Source organism: Macrotis lagotis, chromosome X (assembly GCF_037893015.1).
Source record: "Macrotis lagotis isolate mMagLag1 chromosome X, bilby.v1.9.chrom.fasta, whole genome shotgun sequence".
NCBI classification, from domain to species: Eukaryota; Metazoa; Chordata; class Mammalia; order Peramelemorphia; family Peramelidae; genus Macrotis; species Macrotis lagotis.
Window position 1 is genome coordinate 403,406,716 of NC_133666.1, and position 25,300 is coordinate 403,432,015.

A 25,300-nucleotide genomic window follows, 5' to 3' on the forward strand; every position below is an offset into this window, starting at 1 on the left:
TGGGTAGATGGGTCTTCCCTTGGCTCCATATTGGAAATGTGTCTAGTCTAGTTGTCAGGGTAGGATATAATGATTTAAATTTTGGGATATCTACAAAATCTGAAGGATCCCCACCCCATGTGATGGACTTTTTTTAATCTTTTAGGTGACCAGGAAGGAAAGTCATTAGGGCAAAGGCTACCAAAACATTGTGACAAGGGAACTGCAGCTTGAACCATGTACCCTCTGATCTCCTCAAATCTTGGACACAGCTTTGCTGTATTTTTTTAAAAAACTTTCCTAAACCATGTTGTAGGGGGAAAAAAGGAACCCAGGTAAATAATTGATCCTTTTACACTCTCATTCTTGGGTTTTCATGACATTGATCCTTTCTTACTGTTTATTATTGTTCTCATTTGTTGGTTGATCCTGATCTCTTAGGCCTGATGCCATGGCTCTGTCATGGGCTTTTTCCCTCTTCTTTCTACATTTTTCTCTTGGTGATCTTATCATCTGCTATATATTTCTAGTTCTCATCCTAAGCTCCATTTGTGTATTTTCAGCTTTGTATTTGACATCACCATCTGAGTATCCTATTGACATACAAAACTCAACAAATCTGAAAGACAATTCATTCTCTTTCTTTCTCTCATCCTCCTTCTACCTTTCCTCAGTTTGTCAGGAACACTACATTCTTCCAGTCTATCAGATTTGTAACATAATAGTTATCCTTGGCTCTTTACTCTCCATCATCTCCATAAACAATTAGTTGCCAAGACTTATTGATTCAAGCTCTTTAATATTTGTCTCTTATGTTCTTTTCTTTTTGGACTCTAGGTAAGCCCTCACCATCTTTCAAATGGGCTATTTGTAATAACTTTTCAAGTGGTCAGAAGACCAACTTTGGCCTTGTTTCTTTTACTTCTTTTTAAGTTTTTTTTTTTTGCAAGGCAGTGGGATTAAGTGGCTTGCCCAAGGCCACACAGCTAGGTAATTATTAAGTGTCTGAGGCTGGATTTGAACTCAGGTACTCCTGATTCCAGGGCCGGTGCTCTCTCCACTTTGCTACCTAGCTGCCCCAACCTTGTTTCTTCTTTCTCTATTCTTCATGCACTTCCTAAATCAGTATTCTTAAAGTACAGAGATCAAGAAGCTTCAGTGGCTCCATTGCTCTTAGGAGTACACATTTGTCCATTTACCCTGTAAAGCCTTCACACAGGGTGAAGCCAAGAGGGTGGTGTGAAAGCAGGAAACCCCAGCAGCTCTCCCCCCAGACCACTCTAAATGCCTTAAAATTATTACTTATCAAATTCTGGAGTGACAGAACCCATAGAAAGACTAAGTGAAACAATTTTTGAATGCAGGGCAACTTGGAAGATCTGTGGGAAGGGTCTGTTCTACCGGGATTGGAAAGGACTGTAGCACAGCCTGGGCCATGCTGGAGTAAATGAGCTCCAGACATCCGGGAACAGTTGGTGGGTGCCTGGGTCCCTAGGTTGCTTGGGTCCCTGGGGGCACCTGGCCGTTTTCCAACCTCTAAGCCTAGGGATTGCCAAGGACAACTTTCAGCTCAGGCCTCAAGGCAGCCCCACCCCTGGAACCTACAGAGCCACCCAGTAGTTGCTTCCAGAATGCTCAGCCTACAAATGATAAGTAGGTCAGTGGATACTGCAGAGGTCTCTCTGCTATCCCTGAGACACGATTCTGCTGCTTTACCCATACTCAGATCTGGGTCGCATTCCAGGCCCCCATATTGCCATAATGAAGTAAGGACCCACCACTCCAGGGTAGAGGGGAGGGCTTGTGGTCATGCACAGATCAGAGCACAGGCCAGGAGAGCAGTCAGAGTCTCTCATAAGACCTTGGAGGAACTGAGGTCTCTGGTGGGGGTGGGGGTGGGGGTGGGGGGGATTGTCCCTGAAAAAACTCAAAAACTTGGGAAAGTGCATCCCCAACCTTGGAAGCAGACTGACCTTAACAAGGAGTTAAAATCAGGTCATAGGCTGGGGAAATGAGCAAACAACAGAAGAAAAAGAATCTGACCCACAGACAGTTATGATGGTCATAGGGAGGATCAAAATCTACATTCAAAAGAGAAAAATAACAAAGTCACAGCTTCTGTGTCCAAAGCCTCCAAGAAAAAGAGGAATTGGTTGCAGGCTATGCTAGACCTCAAAAAAAAGATTTTGAAAAGCAAGTAAGAGAGGTAGAAGAAAAATTAGGAAGAGAAATGAGAATGATGTGGGAAAAATCATGAAAACCAAGTTAACTGCTTGGTGAAGGAGATATAAAACAATATTGAAGAAAATATCATGTTAAAAACCAGTTTAGGTCAAATGGAAAAAGCAGTCCAAAAAGATAATGAGGAGAAGAATGCCTTAAAAAGAAGGATTGGCCAGATGGAAAAGAAGATATAAAAACGCTTTGAAGAAAATAATTCCTTCAAATGTAGAATGGAGCTAAGGAAGTGGAATTCTTTGTGAGAAATAAACAATAAGCCAAAACCAAAAGAATGAAAAATGAGGAAGAAATGTGAAATATCTCATTGGAAAAACAACTGACCTGGAAAACAGATCCAGGAGAGAGAATCTAAACATTATTGGGCTAAAAGTCATGGCCAGGAAAAGAACCTAGACTTTCTCTTTCAAGAAATTCTCCAGGAAAATTGCCCTGATATCCTAGAAGCAGAGGGCAAAATAGAAATTGAAGGAATCCACCGATCACCTCCTGAAAGAAAGCCCAAAAAATAATTCCCCAGGAATATTATAGTCAAATTTCAGAACTTCCTAGTCAAGGAGAAAATATGACAAGCAGTCAGAAAGAAACAATTCAAGTATTGTGAAGCTGCAGTCAAGATTATACAGGATTTAGCAGCATCCGCATTAGGGACTCATAGGGCTTGGAATATAATATTCTGGAAGGTAAAAGAGCTTGGGATGCAACTGAGAATCAACTACCCAGCAAAACTGAACATCCTCTTCCAGGAGAAAAGATGGACTTTCAGTGAAATGGGAATTTAAAATGTTCCTGTTGAAACAGCTAGAACTGAACAGAAAGTTTGATCTTCAAATACAGGACTCAAGGTAGATCTAGAGAGGGTGGAGGAGAAGGGTAAAATTATGAGGGATTTAATCATGATGAACTATGTGTATTCCTGCATGGGAAGATGATACTGATAATACTTATATGAACCTTCTCATTTATTAGAGCAGTTAGAAGGAGAGTATATATAGACAAAGTACAGTAGGGAACTAAATTAATGGTATAATATAGTATAGATGGAGTCAGTGGATGAAAAAGAAATGTACTGGAAGGGAAAGGAGAGGTAGAATGGGCCAAGATATTTCACATAAAAGAGGCAAGAAAAAGCTTTTGCAACAGTGTGAAAGTGGGGGGATGCAAGGGGGAATGAGTGAGCCTTTATTCTTATCAGAAATGCTCAGAGAGAAAATAATATACATACTTAAAGAAGAGGAAAGAGATGGGAGAAGGGAACAGGAGGAGAGAAGAGAGGGTGTAGTTGATAAAAGAGAAGGAAGATTGTGGGAGAGGGTAGTCCAATAAAATACACTTTTGAAGAGGGACAAGGTGAAAGTTGAGAGAATAGAATAAATGGGGGTGGGGATGAATAGGATGGAGGGAAACAGCTAACAATAACAACTGTGGGGAAAAATATTGAAGCAATTCTCTGTTGGACTTAAAATAAAGAATGTTATCCATTCCAAAGACAGAGCTGATGGTATCTGAATACAGACTGAAGCACATTTTTTTCTCCATCTTTGTTGGGAGGAGAGGCTATTATGTTTACTTTTACATCAAGACTATTATAGTAATATGAAAATTAATTATAGTTAAAAAAAGACCTTCATACTTTGGCTTTCATTTAGCTTTTTATGGTATTGGTCTAAATGTAATGTCAGCTAGACTCCTATCCAGTTTTCCTAGCAATTTTTGTAAAATAGTGAGACCTCCCCCCCCCCCCCCCCCCAAGGAGCTGGGATCTTTGATTTTGTTGAACTCTAGGCTATTAGGTTCATATATTTCTGAACAACAAAATCAAGCCCTAACCCTCATTTGTCCAACAGAACTTTTTTTTTTTTTGTTTCATTTCATGTACTCTGTACTGTAGCCAAACAGGTATATTTCTGTTTCTTTTATGTGATTTTCTATTTCCTACATGGAAAAGGGACTTTATAGTTCCTTCAATAATACATTAATATATTTCTATTATATATTACCACAGATATATATATATATATATATATATATATATATAATTACATGCAATTATATATATTTTCCTACAGCACAGCCAATACTTGAAATTTTCCTTTTTTTTTTCAACTTTGCAATCCTATAGATATGAAGTGGATTCTTAGTGTTGCTTTAATTTGCATTTCTATAATGCAGATTTGTGATTTGGAGCATTTTTTTTTTTTTAGGTTTTTGCAAGGCAAACAGGGTTAAGTGGCTTGCCCAAGGCCACACAGCTACAGCATTTTTCATATACATACATATATATATATATATATGTATATATACGTACTTATGTTTCTATACATACTTATGTTTCTACACACACACACATATATATATGCATATATATATGTATATATATATGCTATGTTGATAAATTGGATTTCTTTCCTTGAAAACAGCCTGCTTATGTTTATATCTTTGACTGTTTATCAAATGGGGAATGACTTTCATTTTATTAATTTCACACAGTTCCAACTGTATCTTGGAAATGAGTCTTTTATCAGAAATTTACTACAAAGATTTTCTCCAGGTAACTTTGCCTTATCATCTTAGCTACATTGCATTTGCAATATGCAAAAACTTATAAATATTTTTATAAACAAAAGTTTCCATTTTATCTTTTGCAGTCCTCTGTCCTTTGTTTAGTTATAAACTTTTTCCCTCTTCATGGATCTTAAAGATAATTTCTTCCTAGTTCCTCTAACTTGTTTAGGATATGACCTTTTAATTCCAAGCCATGTATTGGAGCTTATCCTTTTATATGATATTTAGTATCTCATTTCTGCTAGACTGCTATCTATTTTCTTTCTTTTTTGTTAGGGTTTTTTTTTTTTGCAAGGCAATGGAGTTAAGTGGCTTGCCCAAGGCCACACATGTAAGTAATTATTAAGTGTCTGAGGCTGGATTTGAACTCAGGTACTCCTGACTCTAGGGTCAGTGCTCTATCCACTGCGCCACCTAGCCGCCCCTACTGTCTGTTTTCCTAGAAGTTTTTGTCAAGTAGTGAATCCTCCTCCCAGCACCTGGGATCTTTGGCTTTGTTGAACTCTAGACTATTTGGATATTTTGCTTCTATACAATGTGTACTTCATCTGTGACACAAATTGAACTTTCTATTTTTGAACTATTGCCAGATTGTTTTGATGATTTTTGTTTTGTAGTTCAGTTTTATATCTGGTTCTACTTTATCTCCTGCTCACCTTCCTTTTTTCCTTCATTTCCCTTGAGGTTCTTCACTTTGTTTTAGGAGATGGCGTTTTGACAAACCAAACAAAATGGTTTTTTTATGATTTCCAAATAATAAGTTCAGTGGGACCTTGGAATTCTCTGGATCTTTCAGTCAGTTTTGAAGATCTACTATAAACAGTATCACTTACAAAAAGCCTATTGCTTTCTGTATCACGTAGATCTCCACTAAATGCATGGATAATTCTCATAAAATTTCTTTATAGATGGGAAAATAAGCATATGATTTACGTTATTGATAGATGTCTTGTGTGCCTAATTTTGTTATTGGTATGATCTGAAGAGTTTTTTTCACAACTTGCTATTTTCCTTTAACTATCTGGAGATATCTTTTATATATCTTGAGAGTTGGTCCTTCAGTGTTCTCAAAATTGTATTGTTTCCAGCAGAGTAGTGTCCATGCATTTTGGTCTAGTACAGCTGTGTTTTTCTTTGCTGTTGCCATTGTCATTTCCTAAATAAACACAGAATCCAAATATAGTGACTTCACTGTTTTTTATGATGGTAAGCATTTATGCTAGGGATATTTGAAACCTTTTTTATTCTTTGACAGCTTATTGTCTTCTTTCCCGTTTCATCTTTATATCTTTCTGACCTTTACCACTTAGAATTTGTGATGGAAAAGAGGAAGAAATTTAGGTCTTTTCTGACATATGCTCTAGATTTTTTGGTGAACAGATTTGTTTAGTTGCAGGTATTTTTTTTTATATATGTGTGTGTGTATGTGCTTTAGTGAAAATAATTTAATATTAAAAGATATTCCATTTTATTACACAATTATGAGCCTTTTGAATTTTTCTTGACTATATCAAGAGACCCTATCCAGTGTCTACAGACTGATATAGTAAAAACAGAATTTGGTACATATTACTTAAAAGTTACTGCAGTGGATTGGAGTTCTAGAACCTTCTTCTTTTGAAAGATACTTAGTAACTATGTGATTTAATTTTCTTAAATCTTTTTGAACTTCTTTGCTTCCTAGAGTCATGTACTTAGAGTTGGGAGGGACCTTAGAAGTCATTGTGTTAAACCTCCTCATTTTACAGAAGAAGAATCTGAAACCCAGAGAGGTTAAGGGACTTGCCCAGGACCATACAGCTATTAAATATCTGAGGGAGGATTGAACCCAGGTTTTCCTGCCTCCCAAGTCTGGCACTCTCATCTACCAAACCATATTCATTATCTATACAAATTTGTTAAGTTAGACTAAATAATCTTTAAATTCCCTGCCAGTATGCAAGTGCTATGATTTTATGAATGTATTTATTTTTCAGACAGGTAACATTCCATACATTGTTTTAATTTAATTAATTTTTTTTCACAAAATTTTCTTTTTGAAGATGTTCTCAGTTCAGCTGACTCTTGGAGAACAGACCTGGCAGTCAGAAGGGAGCAGTATAAAGAAAGCCCAACATGCTGCTGCCAACAAAGCCTTGAGGGAAACTACTCTTCCCAAACCTACTCCTCGACCTCCAAAAAACAATAATAATAGTAATCCAGGTAATTCAGTGCTGAATTGTATCCTTTTCTTATATTGTGTTTGTACCCTTTCCTTGTTCACTTTTGGAACAGAAAGAAGAGCTTTGGTTGTGTTGTATCAGAATAGTTCTATAATCACCAAGGAATTTTAGAATGATAAACTGGGGAACAATGGAGTTATGGCAGTTAAAGGTAAAAACTTAATAGTGAATCCTGAGGTTTAAAACAATTTAACAGAGTACTACATTTACCTCTCCAGGGTTTTGTTTTTAAGAGTTAATAAAAGGTAGTATATTCACATAGGTATTCACTTATTAATTTACCAGTTTATCCATCACTGGGTATCATTTGGATTCGAAAGAATTTTGGGCAATTTCTGCCCTCAAAGAATTTGCAATCTAATTAATCTTTCCATATATACACAGACTCATGCATGCAAGTCACATAAATGTTTATTCACTTTTCTATAAATGTGATGAGTAAAGGAAATTGAACAGGTCATCTGCTCAATTTTTCTGAGTTTTCTTTCATTTTCAAGAACCTCCTGATTTCATCCTGATCTATTTTCCCCAGTCTGACCCTACCATCTTTATAATTTATATTCTGTCTTCTATAGAAATAGTGAATATGTTAGATTGACTCTTCTGTTTTCAGCTTATTCTTATACCAGCAGCACCAATGAACTTTGGTTTTCACACTCATAATCAAAATGACATTAATGGTCGTTTTGCAGATCATGAGGAAATTAACTATCCTTTGGAAAATGGGAAACATCTTTAAACTTTTTAAATGTTTCTGGATTATAAAAATCATAATTTTCACTAACCATTTGTTGAGTTCTATTATACAGTATTCTAGCTACTTAGGGGTGCAAAGAAATAAAATATGTAGTCCTGTCCATAAATTATAATCTATTTATAGCTAGGACATAAACAAAATAGATTAAAAAATGGCATTATATAAATGCTAAATGAAATGGTGTAGCGCAAAAAGTACTGTAGGAGTTTTAAGGGCACAATAATTACTGAGGACTGGTGCAGTTGGATAATGGAGATACTAGAATTACGTTTTGAGAAATGGGTAAGATTTAAACAAATAGAGAGGAAGGGAGGTAAGGGGAAAACACAAGCAAAAGTATGTGGTGCAGTTGGAAAACAGTGAGTAGTTTGCATGGTTCTAGCAAAGGGTGATTCCTCTTTGAGTTTCTGTCATCCTTCAGAGTACAGCTCAGGACCCACCCCCTGGAGGAGTTATTTCTTTTTTTTTTTTTTTTTGGCTTTTGGTTTTTGCAAGGCAATGGGATTAAGTGACTTGCCCAAGGTCACACAGCCAGGTATTAAGTGTCTGAGACTGGATTTGAACTTAGGTTCTCCTGACTCCAGGGCTAATGCTCTATCCACTATGCCACCTAGTTGCCCCCTGATAAGATCCTTGAGGGAAAGGACAGTTTCATTTAATCAATGTGTCCTCAGAGTCTAGTAGATGCTTAAGAAATGTTTGTTGAGTGCTTGCTTCGGCAGCACATCTACTAAAATTGGAACGATACAGAGAAGATTAGCATGGCCCCTGCGGAAGGATGACACACAAATTCGTGAAGCGTTCCATATTTAAAAAAAAAAAAAAAAAGAAATGTTTGTTGAATTGGATCAAAATTCACATGTGATGATGCCAAAAGCTCCCCTTTAAGTACTCTAGGCATCAGCTATATGAGGCTTCTAATTCTTGTTGATTCTCATTTTACCCTCTCCCATTTCTGGTAGTCTTGTTCACGTTATTCCTCATGCTTGGAATGGACTTCCTATACCCATTACCTCTAATTGAATCCTTTTGGAGACCTGACTTTCCATCAAAGTTTGACCTTGAAGGGCAGCTAGGTGGCACAGTGGACAAAGCACCGGCCCTGGAGTCAGGAGTACCTGGGTTCAAATCTGGTCCCAGACACCCAACAATTACCTAGTTGTATGGCCTTGGGCAAGCCACCCAACCCATTTGCCTTGCAGAGTCCTAAAACAAAACAAAACAAAGTTTAACCTTGAGACCAAACCCTCCATGACCTCTCCAAGGAGTGAATTCTGCTTCCTTGGATAGTCCTATTTTGGGGCTTCTTGTACTCATCCTATTCTAACTCAAATCATAGTTATTTACATTCATGCGTTGCCTCACTTCAGTCCTCTCCATTAGGTTATAAACAACTTCTGGGTAGCTAGGTATATAATGTATAGAATATTGAGCTTTTTAGTCAGGAACACCTGATTTTGAATCTGCTTAAGACACTTAATTAGTTGTATTAATCTGGGTAATTCACTTGATCTCTCTTTGCCTCTAGTGGTTGTTGTGGGGATCAAATAACTTAATATATGTAAAGCATTTTTCAATCTTAAAGCAATATATAAAGATGATAATGATGATGATGATGGTATCTTTGTTTTATCCCTGGTGTCTTGCACATGGTAGGTATATAAGAATGGTTTTTAAAAACTGAATTGAATAAAAACTTGGACATTTGATTAATATGATTATGTCCATTAGCCTAGAGACATTTAATATAGACATTTAATTTAATAAAGACATTTATTTAAAGAATATCATTTGAAGGAGTAAATATCAGTTACTGATTATAAGACTTTATATTATATAATGATCCAAATATTCCAACTATGCCTCTTTGTGCATCCATGTCAAATGAAGTTATTTGTAATAGATAACTTCATTATTATATTTGGTTTAGCTTTTTTTTATATTTTTATTAACTTTTTTCTTAGTTTACTCCCTTCGCTACCATATTTCCTCACTTTGGAACAATTCAATAAGAACTATTAAATAATCATTCTTTGAAAGTGAGATGCTTTACTTAGCACAGATAGATTTAAATCAACAACTAGGGGATAGCTGGTGTCCTGGCAACCCTAGGTACATCTCAAAGAAGTCATTTTAGTTTTTCCTTTGTAGAAAGAAGAAAACTTGTTTTCTTTTTTGCTGCATATTATGCTTTAATTGTTTGTGAAGAAAGTGACAAAGAAATAGCACTGTCTATTACAAAGTCTACTCTGAGAGTTACGTAGTGGGCATTTTGTATTTTGTGGCACAAGTTTACTATAGAAGGAGTATTTCAAAACAATACTACTTTTACTACCTTTCATTTAATAAGCTCACAATAAATTTTTCTTAAATTGAATGGAACTGAAACAGTTTGTCCTTTTCCAAGTAAGCTATGACAGCTCTCAGTTATCTAAATTTAAAACCTCACCTTTTTTGGGTTATAGTTTTCTCATCGTAAACTTAGGAGTTAAGGCTACATTAAGAGAGGCCTAATAGTGTCTGGAATACGTGGGTCATGGTTAGAGAGTCTTTATATACTCTGCCCTTGCTAGGCCATAGTTGAGTATTCAGTTCAGAGTACCATATTTTAGAAATAGCATTGAACTGGTATGATAAACCCCCAAAATCATGTAATAATGAGAATTAGTTGAAAAATTAGGGATATTGAACCTGGAGAAAAGAAGAGCCGGGGAGGGGAAAAGCTAATAGAAGAGAGAATAGTTTTGTTGGACTTCTTGAAACTAGACCTGCCTGGGTGGGAGTGGATTCTATTTCACTGGAGATCTTAAGGAGAAACTAGATGAAGAATTATTGGTTATATTATAGAAAAAATTTATTTTTTAGTATCCTGAGGTTGGATTAGATGATCCATAAGGCTCCTTTCAACTGTTTCTGAGTCTCTGATGAGGTGATCTCCAAGGTCCAATGCTAGGGAGTGCTTAAGAAATAAAATTGGGTTCCAACTTTAATATTGTCTGTTTTAGGTAAGGATTTCCCCTCATGATATTTTATTTTGTATTCTAAGAATAAACATGAAATCTAAAAGATTAAATAATTTTATTCATTCATCCATTATATATCATTAGGAAAAACATGATCTTAAGCAAATTATCCTTATTGAGTTAATTAAATTTACTTTTTAAAGTTATTTTTACTTAAGGGCTTACCAAATTCTCTTTGAATAAGATTCTAAATTACCTGTTTTATTGCTGATGTTTAATTTCTTAATTAAGCATAACTTGATCTCAATTAGTATAAATAATGAATACCTTGAAGTGGTCTGTCCCATTTGAATTTTCATTGCATATTTCCTTTGGACTGGAACCAATTTCATATTTTATCTCCAATTATTTTTATAATAATTATATTTAATAATATAATATTTATCATAGTTTACCTTTAATTATAACTTTGAATAGTATAGTTTTGAATAATGTGAAGAAACTTTTTCTTTTTTAACAAGGCAATTAGGGTTAAGTGACTTACTTATAGCTTGTTGTTGTTATTGTTGTTTTTTTCATCCTTTTGTTATCAAAGAGGACCATGACACCAGGTAGGTGATATACTATGACATGCAAATGAATTGGATTTAAGTAATGGAGTTTTTGTGACTTTGTATTCCCCACATCTAGTAGTGCTTTATACATGTTTTTGCCCTATTATTTTTAAATGTGTTCAGATTCACCTCAGGTTTATAATTTATGTATATATGTGTGTATATATATATATATATATATAATGTTCATAAATTAACAAGGAAAATTTATATTGATACAGTTGAAAAATGATTTACTTCCCCACCCCACAATTTTGTTGAGTTCATTGTTTTGCAGAACCATTATTTTTTATTCAATTCACAGTTCTTATTGCTGTGACATTCTATAATGACATTTTTATTTATTCAATAAGAATTGATCTGTGCTAAATTATCTCTCCACTGGAACCATCTAGTTTAGTGACCAGATATAGATCAGAATGACTGGAGAGAGCCGTGAATACAGTGGTAGTCGTTTAGAGGTCTCAGATTGACTGAGGCAACCCAAGTCATTAAGGCTAGGTAAGAAATTAAAAAAATTCAATCTGGGAGGGGAAGACCCTCAGGGTTTTCGTGCCACTTAGCTGCCCCATGAAGAAACTGAGAATTGTGAACTTGTTTTTTTGGAATAGATTACAAGAAATCTCTAGATCAAAAACTCAGAAAAAGAAAGAACAAGGACTACTTACTTATGTACTTTGTTCTTTCCTGCTCTGATAATAATTATATTCTTAGAATAAGAAAATCATACAAATGGTTTTCTATACTGAATTTCACTGTCCTCCATTTTCATTTTCTAGTCATCATAATAAAATATAGTTATAAGTATAAATTACATTTTTATTGTAGAAATATTTTACATGCATTTTTCTTTTATCTAAACAGGCAGTATAACTCCAACAGTGGAACTAAATGGTCTTGCTATGAAAAGGGGAGAGCCTGCCATCTACAGGCCTTTAGATCCAAAGCCATTCCCAAATTACAGAGCAAATTACAACTTTCGGGGCATGTACAATCAGAGGTTTGTATATCTTCAATTACTTTTTGCTTTGATTTTGTTATTATAAGCTGTTTTAGTTGTAACCAACTCAAGTTATGCATCTACTCTATATTCTAGCCAAATTGAAAAACTAGTCCCTGAATTTTTTTTTCTGAAAAATTTTCTGTTTTTAAAATTTGAAATGACTTAACAGTCATTACCTCAATGCTTTCAAACAAGGTGGAACACTGTTTGTGGAATGCACTCCCTCCTCATCTTCACTTTTGAGGAGTGGAGATCTCTTTCTTTAAGATGTAACTCATTTCTCTGTATAGTTCTTTCCAATCAAACCATGTGAAAAATGTTCTCTCCTTCCTTAAATATTTATAGAGTATTTTTCTAGTTCTAAATTATTTTTTCATCAATTCTTGCCTTGTCATGAGTATGTTATTTTTGGATGTGTTTCTCTCTCTCTCTCTCTCTCTAAGAGCATAAATTTCTGAAGGGTAGTAATGTTTTTTTTTCTTTTTGACTTTCTATTCCCCAGCATCTAGCAGTGCTTTTTACATGTTTTTGTCCTATTATTTTTAAATGTGTGCAGATTAGCCTCAGGTATATAATTTATATTATATTATCAAGGAAAATTTGTAATTGATTATATATATGTATACATATATATGTATATGTATATATATATATATATATATATATATATATATATACATAAAACTGATACAGTTGAAAAATGATTTACTTCCTCCACCCCACAATTTCTGTTGAGTTTATTGTTTTGCAGGACCATTAATTTTTATTCAATTTACAGTTCTTATTGTTGGGTGACATTTTCATTTATTCAATAAGAGTTTATTTTCTGACTAATCTGTGCTTACTGTCATACTATTTGCTTTGCCTAATGTTCTTTACAGTTTGGGTCTATGGGCAGGAAAATGTAGGGCATTTTTGGGGGCTGCAGAGTTATACAGAAGATATATATATATATATATATATATATATATATATATATATACACATATATACATATATTTATATACACACATATATAATTACTCTAAACTTTGTATAATTTTGTGAGGATGTATACTTTTGTGAGGATGTATAAATTTGTGAGGATGGTAAATGTAGAAGCGTTTAAAACTATTATCAATGAGTTTCTTGAATCTGGTTAAGATTGTAGACATTTGGGTGTAATCCCTTGGAATTTTCCCCAGAATATTTCTTTTCCTTTGCTTCTTAAATTTAGAGAAGTAGTTTGCTGTAACTTGAACTTGGAGTTAGAAGACATGTTTGAGCCCTTGCTTAGGTCCTTATTCTGAGCCATTTACATTCTCAAAGCTTCAGTTTACTCATTTGTAAAGTTCTTATATTATTTGATTATATTAATATTATAATATTATATTATTGCAGAGTTTTTGTAAGAAAAGTAATTTGTAAACTGCCAAGTGATGATATACAAATATAGATGATTATAATTGCTTTCTCAATTTTAATTTTAGCAAATATTAATTAAGCTAAAAATTACTGAGTTATAAAATGAAAACCATAGATCTATCCTCAAGAAAATAAAGTCTTATAAATAGGATTTTCTTTAGGTTTACTCACATATTTTTTTTTTCAGTAATAGACTGACTTATGAAGAAACAATTGCACAACAAATGTTACTCCTTAGAGTTCACTATATATTGTCCATGATGGGATGGTAATAATCTCCCTGATGTGGAAGCTTCCTCTTCAATGCAGGGGGCAAACTGTGAACATATTGTCTTGATTCTTTTCCTATGTCTGCATATTCTCTATAAAATTCCCAACTTGATGAAAGATTTCTTTTGTTTTATTTACTATATTGCAGATAGCATAGTAGCATTTTATACTTTTATTACTTTCTATTCATACGTATTCTTGATGTCTTTTAACTCCTAGTCATTAGGCCGTGCCTAATAATAATATGCTATAGCCTGCTTTTGTTTACTATGTAACTTATATTACCTTTTGGATCACTTAAAATCTTAATTATTCTGAGATCAGAGCACTCCATAATTTACAAGCTTATAGAATCACTGAAGGAATATTGATATTAAAAATATATTTTTTGATTTTTGTAGTTTGTTTAGGTTGGATAATTGAAAAGAAATCTGGGTAACATGTACTTTTCATCTACTTTGCTTTTCCAAAATGATTGGTGAGGCCAATTTCTTTTGAATGAACTTATATTATTGAGAAAGCATTTAGTCTCCCATGCTTGAGTCAACGAAGTAACAATTGCAAACCTTCTATTTGTACTATGAACAGGACATCTTCAAGTATATCTTGCCTTGCCTTATATCTCATTTGATACTGATCATTTTCAATGAGGAGCATTGAAAAAGTTAATTTTATTTTGAAATCTGGCATGATTTTTAGAATATAAATGGAAAATATTTTGTTTAAGGACAAGGTCAAGTACTTTTTAGCCAACATCAAAAAAAAAAAAATAGGCACCTATATCACCTTAGTCTATTTTTCTGCCTGAAGTAGTCAACTTAGAAAATTGACTATAAATGCCTCCTGTTTTATTATTCAAGGATTCCCTAGATGCAGATATATATCATTCTTTTGTAATAATGCTGTCTATTTTTTCCCCTCATTCTTTTAGAATTTCCCCTTTGTGAAATAGCTTGAAAATCAACCCCTGTGTACTTTTAAAATTCTATTAGATCCAGCATAGATTTCTTTCTTTCATCTATATTCGATTCATCTCATCAGGTTCCATTGCTTCTTCTTTGTATCAGGTACCGAATTATTACAGTAAATTGTGGTGGTTCTACTAACCTTGCTGATGAGAATAATTCACTATATAAATGCTAACATTTATTTCATTTCATAGCTATTTATTGCCCTTTCAGTTTTATGTACTTGTAATCTTGGGAAAATGTGGCATAATTGGGTTTATGCCAAGATTTCTGTAGGCAGTTTTTTTTTTTTTAGGTTTTTGCAAGGCTTTTTCCCTTTTCACATTTTTTGGAGTTGACATTGTGTAAATTGGATTGTAGTTTCTACAGTCAAATGCTGTTTTCTTTTTGCTTTTTATCTTTTTTCTGATTTGCTATTGATTTTGATCTTTGTTCTGATTGATAATTAAGTACACACAGACACTTGATTGTGAAATTACTGGCCATGTCTGTAAACCAGTTTTTCCTATTGACCTGGATGAAAGATGAAATGACTGAGGAAACAAAGATTTGAGCTTCTGACATTACGATTTATTAAGTAACACATGCCAATTGCCTAACAAATTGTCACTGGATCCCTTCCTCAACCTAGGGTTGGACCCTGAATATAGGGGAGAAATGGTTTTATCCAACAAGAAACAATCAAATAGGACCAATTAATTAAAAGAAGACAATGCAGTTTAGGTAATTTGATTTCCAATTGTACTAAAGATTAGGGACTTTCTTAAATAGGTACAGTTCCCTGAACTTCTAAGTCTAAACTGTTCAGGGTCAGTTTTTAGATTGAATATATAGATTACTTGAGATATACAATTGTGAGAAAATTCATTGCATAAATATTTGGATTTGACCGGTTTTCTGGTCACTATGATCTAGATTCTTAGTTAAGGGTATCTAAACAGTGGTCCAACTTTCCAGCCATGCAGGGTTAGGTTTAAACAGTGTATCAAAGTTTTCTCCAAATTCCAACAATTGAATAAAGTTTTCTCATAGGATAGAATTTGGACTAGACCAATAATTTAATAGAAAGGATACTGAGTTAGCTCCAGAATTGAACCACAAGATGGACTCAATGTGATTCACTCAAATTTCCATAAATAGCCACTTGCTGTCCTCAATTCCCTCACTATTAAGGTATAATCATTTTGGGGATTATTTTTGGTGCTAGACATATCTGTCATCTTCTGTTTCTTGTCCTTTGGGAATGTATTAATTACACTTTGAGTAGTCTAAATGCCTTTTCCTTCATCAGTTTCTTTATCCTGAATCATATTTTCCAAGATAATTTTCAGTTTTTTCCCTTGGGCCCAGTTTTGCATAGCAGTGCTGACTGTCAAGGCATGTGCTGACTTAGTTTTGAGTATCTTGTAAAATTCTTCCTTTAAGTTTTACTATTTTTTAATTTCTTAGCATAAAAGTGGCAGCTATCACGGAATTCTGGAGTCTTATGGGGTAATGAAGAAAGTCTTTCCATTATATCTGACTAGTGATCATACAGACTTTGTTTGAAGACCTCCACTGAGGAGAATCCCATTTACCTTTTGGGGCAGTCTGTTTTACTTTGGGCAACTCTAGTTATTAGGAAGTTTTTCTCCACATACCTTTAAAGCTCATCTTTTCCAAGTAAAATTTGGATGAATAAACACACAAGTTGCATGAAACTGCTTAATATGTTCCTAGTCCCTTGCTGAGTACTACCAATATAGAGATGAAAACCAGTGCAGGCCTTGCTTTCAAGGAGCTTGTCTCCTAGTAGGGGAAGACAACACATCTAGTGGAGTGTTGGTCAAGGAGGGATATTTGGTCAGGGAATCACAGGGGTTATATTTGGAGTCAGAGTAATTGATCTCTCCTCACCAGGAATGGTAGTGATGATATGATCCCTGTTTCCAGAGCAAGAAGTGGAAAGCCCAGTGGGGTAGGGGACATATCTTTTTTTTGGGGGGGGGAATTGCAAGGCAATGGGGTTATTTGCCCAAGGCCACACAGCTAGGTAATTATTAAGTATCTGAGGTCACATATGAACTCAGACCTTCCTGACTCCAGGGCCAGTGTTTTATTCACAGTGCCATTTAGCTGCCCTGGGGATATATCTTGAAGTGGCATGGAATGAAAATAACCTGGAAGCAAATATGATGAATTCTCAAGGCCCCAGAGTGATAGGTGAAGTGTTGCGGATTGCAGGTAGTATTCCATCTCCACTATCATCTTATGTCTCTTCTATCTTTTGTAGTTTAAACTTCTTGAAAACCCTCTCTACAGCAGATGCTTAGACTTTCTCTCCTCTCGCTCTCTTTATAACCCCTTACAATCTGACCTCTGACCATATCACTCCACTGGAACTACTCTTTTCAAATCTAGCAACCTTTTTCCAGTCCTCATTCTCTTTGACTTCTCTATAGCCTTTGTTATTTTATCATTCTCTGCTCAATACTCTCTTATCTTTAGGTCTCTTGGACTCCTTGCTCTCTTGGTTCTCATGCATCTCTGTTCCTTTTCTGGATCTTCTTTAGGATCATGCCTCTAACTATAGGTATTCTTCAGGGCCCTCTTCTTTTCTTGTTCAGTACTTGGTGATCTCATTAGCTCCCATGGATTTAATTACTATCTCTATACCGTTAATTCTCAAATCTATGTTACCTAAATCTCTTTACTGACCTTTAGTCTCTCATCTCCACCTGCCCTTCATGCATATTGAACTGGATATGCAAGTAGGTATCTTAAATTCAAATTGTCCAAAACAGAATTCATTATTTTTTCTCTTAAACTTCTCTCCCCCACCCCCAAACTTACCCTATTATTATAGAGGATAGCACCATCCTTCCAGTCCCTCAGACTTGCAATGTAGGAACCATCCAGAATTCCTTACTTTCTCTTTCCATATCCAAGCTTTGGCCTTTTCAACACGTCTTGAGTATTCCCGGTCTCTTCTTTGACACTATTACCCCTCCAGTGCAGGTGTTGATCACCTCACCTTGGATTATTGCAATAGTCTGCTGATGGATTTATCTGGCTTAATTCTCTCTGCACTTCAATCCACCCTTCATTTATCCACTAAAGTTATTTTTCTCAGGCATATGTCTAATCATATTACTGCAGACCATTCTCCCCACCAATCTCAATAAACTCCAGTAGCTACCACTTGTCCCCCAGTAGCAAATACAAAATTCTTTGTTTGGCATTCAAAATGTTTCATAACCCAGCCCTCTTCCTCTCTTTTTTTTATTTTTTAGAAAGATTTTATTTATTTTGAATTTTACAATTTTCCCCCCATTCTTGCTTCCCCCCAACAAGAAAGCATTCTGTTAGTCTTTACATTGTTTCCATGGTGTACATCGATCTCAGTTGAATGTGATGAGAGAGAAATCATATCCTTAAGGAAGAAAAATAAAGTATGAGATAGCAAAATTACATAATAAGATAAGGTGTTTTTTTTTTCTAATTTGAAGGTAATAGTCTTTGGTCTTTCTTCAAACTCCACAATTCTTTCTCTGGATACAGATGGTATTCTCCATTGCAGATGGCCCCAAATTGTCACTGATGGAATGAGCAAGTCCATCAAGGTTAGGGTGTAAAATGTTTTTCTGATTCTGCTCATCTTGCTCAGCATCAGTTCATGCAAATCCTTCCAGGCTTCCCTGAATTCCCATCCCTCCTGGTTTCTAATAGAACAATAGTGTTCCATGACATACATATACCACAATTTGTTAAGCCAGCCCCCAGTTGAAGGACATTTACTTAATTTCCAATTTTTTTGCCACCACAAACAGGGCTGCTATAAATATTTTTGTACAAGTGATGTTTTTACCCTTTTTCATCATGTCTTCAGGGTATAGACTCAGTAGTGCTGGATCAAAGGGTATGCACATTTTTGTTGTCCTTTGGGCATAATTCCAAATTGTTCTTCAGAAAGGTTGGATGGGTTCACAGCTCCACCAACAATGTATTAGTGTCCCAGATTTCCCGCATCCCTTCCAACATTGATCATTGTCCTTTCTGGTCATATTGGCCAGTCTGAGAGGTGTGAGGTGGTATCTCAGAGATGCTTTAATTTGCATTTCTCTAATAAATAATGATTTAGAGCAATTTTTCACATGACTATGGATAGCTTTGATTTCCTCCTCTGTAAATTGCCTCTGCATATCCTTTGACCATTTGTCAATTGGGGAATGGCTTGTTTAATTTTTTGAAAATTTGACTCAGTTTTCTATATATTTTATTTTATTTTTTTATTTTTTAGGTTTTTTTGCAAGGCAAATGGGGTTAAGCGGCTTGCCCAAGGCCACACAGCTATGTAATTATTAAGTGTCTGAGACTGGATTTGAACCCAGGTACTCCTGACTCCAGGGCTGGTGCTTTATCCATTATGCCACCTAGCCGCCCCTATTTTAGGTTTTGTTTTTTTTTTTTTGCAAGGCAATTGGCAATTTCTTTTAAGTCCCAAGTAGAATCCTACCTTTTATGCTGAGGGAAGCCTTCCCAACTCCTCTTAACTCCTCTGCCTTTCCCCTGTTAATTATTTCCTATTTATCTTATATCTAGTTTGTTTTGTATATCTTTGTTTACATTCTTTCTCCTCTATTTGATTGTGAACTTAGTACAAATCTTGGGACTTGATAGGTACTTAATAAATGTTTATTGATTGACAGTGTGATTATGGCTCAATTCTTCAGTGGATCTTCATATGAGCTGATCTTGAGATTCTTTACCATCCTTACCACTCTGTTTTGGGTAGCTTATGTCCTTCCTTAGACTTGGTACCCAGAAACTAGCATATGATCCAGTCAGGGCATCATATAGTGGCAGAATCAAGTAATAATGCACCTTATACTCTTTTTCCATTGCCAAGTTGAATCATTACAAGTTTTCAGTCCAATACAATGTTGAGATCTTTTTCAGCTTAACTGAACTCTATTTCATCTTGTTACCTTTGAGATTGATTTTTTTTCTGGACCCAAGTCTAAGACTCTAGATTTGTCTTTATTAAATTTCATTTTTGTCTCATTCCTGTCCTTTTGAGATATTTTTGAGACCCAGCTTTGATAAGCTATTGTCATTTATGTTTGCTTTTGGTATATTATTGCAGGCTGTCATGATTGTCACATAAAATGATGTATTTTGGTGCCTTTTGGCATAACTCCTTTATTCATTCCCTCAGGGAGAACCTTTGAGTCCTCTTTACTTTTTTAGTTACTATTTGATCTTCTCATTTTATTTATGGTGAGGCTCTAAATATTGATGTCATTACATTCCACTAGCAAGAATTCATTGACCATTGCAAAAACAAAAATGACACAGCAAAATTATCAATAGTAAAATTGCTGTTTTTGACAATCTAAGACTTAGGTGATTTATTATATCTTCTGTTTCCTTTTCTGCCATTTAGTCATTTTTGCTGTAGAAGGGAAAGGAGACGTGTAAGACTGTTTTGTAATTTTATGATTTTTGGGTTGCTGTGTCCAATTTTCAGTTTATGAGCCTCTCTATACTTAGTTAATCTTGTGCTCAGACCACAGACACCTATTCTATCTCTAGAACTGTCCTTGAATTCTTTCAAGCCCAGCAGGACCTTTCAGAGTTAATATTCTATGAATATAGTTTTTGAGAACATAAGGTCAACTCCATGTCACAGTGAAACATTGAAATAGGAAGATACTTAGTTTTCATGATTATATTTATAATGTACAATGTTAAAATATTTACTATGGACATGTTATTCTATCTTGCTTTTTGATACTACATTGAAATTGTCTTGAGAGTTTGATTTTCTTGGTGTTTTTAAAAGCATCTAGGAGATATATAAAGTATCTTCATAGTTTATTTTTGTTTAGTAAACAATGGAAATTGAAAATATTAAAAGTTTTTACTGTTTTATGAAAAACATATTAAAAACCTGAAAAACAGCTGAGATTTTATATAATTAAAATAACTAGCATATTATATTTAAGAGGGCTAGTTTACAGAATTAAAAAATTATAATGAAGTAGACTCTATAGTAATCATTATTATATTGATAGGGTGCTGTGATTCTTTCTCTCCCTTCTTCCTTCCTCCCTCCTTTCCTTCTTTTCATAATGCTTGAATTTTTACGATAAGCAATTTCTGTTTTTTTTTTATTAAAATACATTCTCCCAAACCATATCCAAAAAGCAAAAAAGGGTCATTTTTATTTCTTCTACTGTTTGTTAACTTTAGGTAAACTTCATATCACCCACTTTTATCACTAGATGGCGCAACTTGACCACTGAGTTGAAATGCTATCCAGACATTATTAAGGAAGCATTGGATTGATGAAATGTGATAAGATACCACTATTTTTCACATTTTATCAACCCAGTGCTTGAAAAATGCCTGTATGAATATAATGTCTTCATATTCATATCACCCACATTATATTGCACCTATAAATTTTGTTTCAAGATCAAATGTCTTCACTCACCATGTAAAAGAGCATATTTTCTTCTTACTATGAACTTCATGTTCATCTTCAGGTGAATTTTATCTTGTAAGATAAAAAGAGACTGAAAAGTAAATTTTTTTCATATTTTTAATGATAGGATTAAAAATGGATGCTATAGAAATTGATTCCAGCCATACTTCAATATGTATTCTGCTGTACATATCTTATTTATTCTAGAAGAAAAATATAGACACAGACCAAGATGATATATTAGGAAGAAACAGTTCAGCCTAGCTGTCTTTCATAATAATGCCAGTAAAGAACCTGAAAGAACACCAGACTAAGTCCTTCTCAGGAAATGGAAGGGGTGAGTGAGTCATTTTTTCAGTTCAAGCAAAGTTAGGGAGACAGAGAGGCCTAGGGACACTGGGGACAGGTTCTAGTCAGGAAAGCACAGTAGAGAGCTCCCTAGGACTGGACCAATCTGAGACCTGTGGGACTAATCAGGTCTCAGGACCTGATCTATCAGGGTCCAGTCATACCCTGCATAGAATAGTCAAAGGAACAAACTGGCAGTGCTGTCAACCCAGCTGCTGAGCCTCAGATCTAGGGCCAACTGAGGTGGGAATCAGTGTCTAGTAGTGGTCAAGGAGACCTGAGGCTGTGAACTGGGAAAGATGCAGGAATAATGGAAGTCAGCATTGTAATATTTGATTATCTCCAATTTATTCTTTATGTAGTTTGTTTGTATACTTGCTTGCATGTTGTCTTCCCTGTTAGACTGTGAACTTCTTGAGAACAGGGATCGTCTTTTTTGTCTTTCTTTGTGTCCCCAGTGCTTAGCATAGTATCTGGTAGATGGCATGGGCCCAGAACTGAGTGACCAGAGCAGGGAGTTCAGACCAAGGAACCTGTAAAGCCTTCCAGAGAGACAGAAAAGTGACCAACAGTAATCTACTGGAGCTTCAACCAAGGGTAAGCCATATCAAGGGTGGGAAATTCAAAGCTTGGACCAGTTAGTGATTAGACTTTGTCTTGGACCAAACTGTTTTGTGTGACAGAAATCCTGGGGAACCATGGCATGGTAAAAGAGGTACAAAATCTTACCCAAGGGGTGGCTAGGTGGTGCAGTGGATAAAGCACCGGCCCTGGAGCCAGAAGTCCCTGGGTTCAAATCCAGTCTCAGACACTTAATAATTACCTAGCTATATGGCCTTGGGCAGCCACTTAACCCCATTTGCCTTGTAAAAAAACACCCCCCCCCAAAAAAAAATCTTACCCAAGCAACAGACTCTAAAAAGTAGCAGGAACATCAAAGGCAAAAATCCAAAGTTTCCAGGTCAAAGAAAAAAATACCACAAGTAGTTAGGAAAAAAAAGATTAGATTCAGTCAAGATCATGCAAGATTTAGCAGCCACCACTAAAACTTCCTCTCCCCAACCCCACTCCATACACACACACACACACACACACACACACACACACACACACACACACACACACACACACACACACACACAGACAGAACTTCCAAGCATTCTAGAGCTGAATAGACACTTTGAAAAACAAACCTAGGAGTCTGTAGTCATAAAAAAAGGAAATATAAGTAATATAAGTAATATAAGAAATATAAGTAAGCAATTAGAAGGGACTAAATAGTGATGAAGCATTCACATTCTAATAGTATGAGATGATACAATTTTCTTCTCAATTCTGTGGCATCAGGGTTAAATAAATAAAGAGGATCTAGGTGTGATTTTGCTAGGGTTTTTCCCCTAATCTTGAAAGAAGAAAAGAATGACTAAGTGAAAAAGGAGGTAGGGGAGGAAGGTTGGGGAACATTTATCTCATAATTAGGATGTAAAATTAAAGACCAGGCCAACAAGGAAGGGTTGAGGGGGTGGAGCAGATGACACTGGATGCAAAAAATATAACCTTTGTTAACCTTTTAAATTTTTTTTTTTGTGGCAGAATCTTAGAGTTAAATGAATTATTATATGAAGGAGCATGTTTTGATCAGTAAAACTAGGTCTAATAGGTTTCCTTCTCTATAAGTCATCAGCCAACAAGCATTTATTGACTACACTTATTTATTAATCCATTAGTAAGCATTTATTAGAAGTGAGAAAGGATGGAGGACAGTCTGTGCAAAAGATGCAGAGGCCTGAGCTGGATCAGGGTCTCATCTGAGACAAAATCTGGGCTCCAAACTTAGATAGAGAGAACCTTCAAATGTCCCCAAGCTTTAAGGAAAACTTTAAATTTTTTAAAAATGCTGATAATATTTAACCATGATTTTGATGTATAGAATTGAAATTTTTCAAAGCATGCCATTAATAAATTAGTCACATAATGTGCTTCTAGGGCTTAAAGAACCAAACTCATTATTTTCTTATCCATGTCTTTAGGCACTGAGAAATTCTCTCTTTTTTTTAACCACTGTAAACAATGTATTGAAAAATAAATAACGTGATACTTTTTTTTCCCTCTTGAGGTGGGAGAAAGGTAGGGTTTTAGAGATTATGTGGTATTTTTTTGGTTTTATTTGTCCTTTGGCAAACACTTGAAAGGAAATTATTAAGAAATATACGATTAAGTATTTTTTCTCACTGCCTCAATTTGATTTCATCATTTTGTGTTCTGAAGAATTCTTTTATTACTTATATGTAGCAAAATGAGCTGTCATTCAGTTTTAAAAGGTTTCAAATTAATAATCATATTTTTATAGATGATATGCAAAATTGAAAACAATTACAACCTATAGCTGTTTTAGAATTTCAAAAAGCTGCTTAGGTACTGGTTTCCAAGATGTTTAAAATCATGCACCTATATCATATCATATATTGAAATAAAAAATATGGGATAAAGAATAAAATATTTTAAAAATAATTTTTAGTTATTAACAACACAAAGCATTTTTGCAGATATTCAGTACCACTAAAATTATATTTTAATATGAGAACAGTATGCTTGAACATTCATTTTTTTCAAAATCTTGGTTTAATACTTTGTAATAAGTGATTCAAGGACTTCATTAGTTTTCCCTTCAGTTTATTTTTTGTTTTTGTTTTTAATGGCTATCTTAGCTGAAAAAATGCTTCAAAAAGATATTTGAATCAAAATAGAAGAAGTACATTGTTGGATGTATTTACTAAATCAAATTCTCATTTTCCAGTCCTATCAGTTATGCAAAGGTTTTAGCTGAAATTTGATTAGTCAATTTTTGTCTAATCTGATGTTAATATGTTGTTCTTCCAAGCTAATTGGAAGGTGTTAAATGCATATATGTATATATGGGTATACACATATATATTTATATATACACAAATATGTACATTTACAAACCCAAATCATTCAGCATCCACTGAAACTCTTCATTTGGTCTATTTTTGAACAGTTTAAGAAAATTTTGTCTTCCTCAAGTGTGAATATTTTTGAGTTTTTAATAAATGATGGGTCATTTTTTGGCAGCAAAGTCTTAGCTTTTGAATATCTTCTTAATCATTATTGCTTCATACTTTTATTAGCTAATATCACAAGGCACTGAAATAAACACCTAGAGTGAACTTAATCATTAATCATAGGGGGTGTAAATCCACATTTCAATGATCTTTTTGATTTAGAATTTTTTTAACCTGAGTTCTTGCCAGATCTGATTACATTATTATTTTCCCCTAATAATATGACTAATGAAGAGTTTGTCCTATGAGTAGGAAAATGTTAGCTTTTTATTTGTGTGTTTTTTTGTTGTAGCTTACAGTATTATTAGTATTATCTTTATCCACATTTTCATTGAGGAATATTTTTTAAAAATTAAATTTTTTCAATTAATACAATCATTTTCTTTCTTCTCCCCTTCTCACAACTGGGGAAAAATA

General features: G+C 34.6%; 1 protein-coding gene and 1 non-coding gene across 15 annotated transcripts in view; both read left to right on the forward strand.

The window, feature by feature from the left end:
* STAU2 (staufen double-stranded RNA binding protein 2) overlaps window positions 1-25,300 on the forward strand; it is a 492,544-nt gene that overhangs the window by 61,155 nt on the left and 406,089 nt on the right. For all 14 annotated transcript variants that reach the window (XM_074203676.1, XM_074203666.1, XM_074203669.1 and 11 more), the window contains 2 exons: window positions 6,825-6,984; window positions 12,203-12,338. In XM_074203676.1, the coding sequence (XP_074059777.1) occupies window positions 6,825-6,984; window positions 12,203-12,338 (296 nt within the window). The remainder of the gene's footprint in view (window positions 1-6,824; window positions 6,985-12,202; window positions 12,339-25,300) is intronic.
* Window positions 8,468-8,574, forward strand: LOC141503580 (U6 spliceosomal RNA). The gene has a single exon (XR_012472926.1). It is a non-coding gene; the product is annotated as a U6 spliceosomal RNA (small nuclear RNA).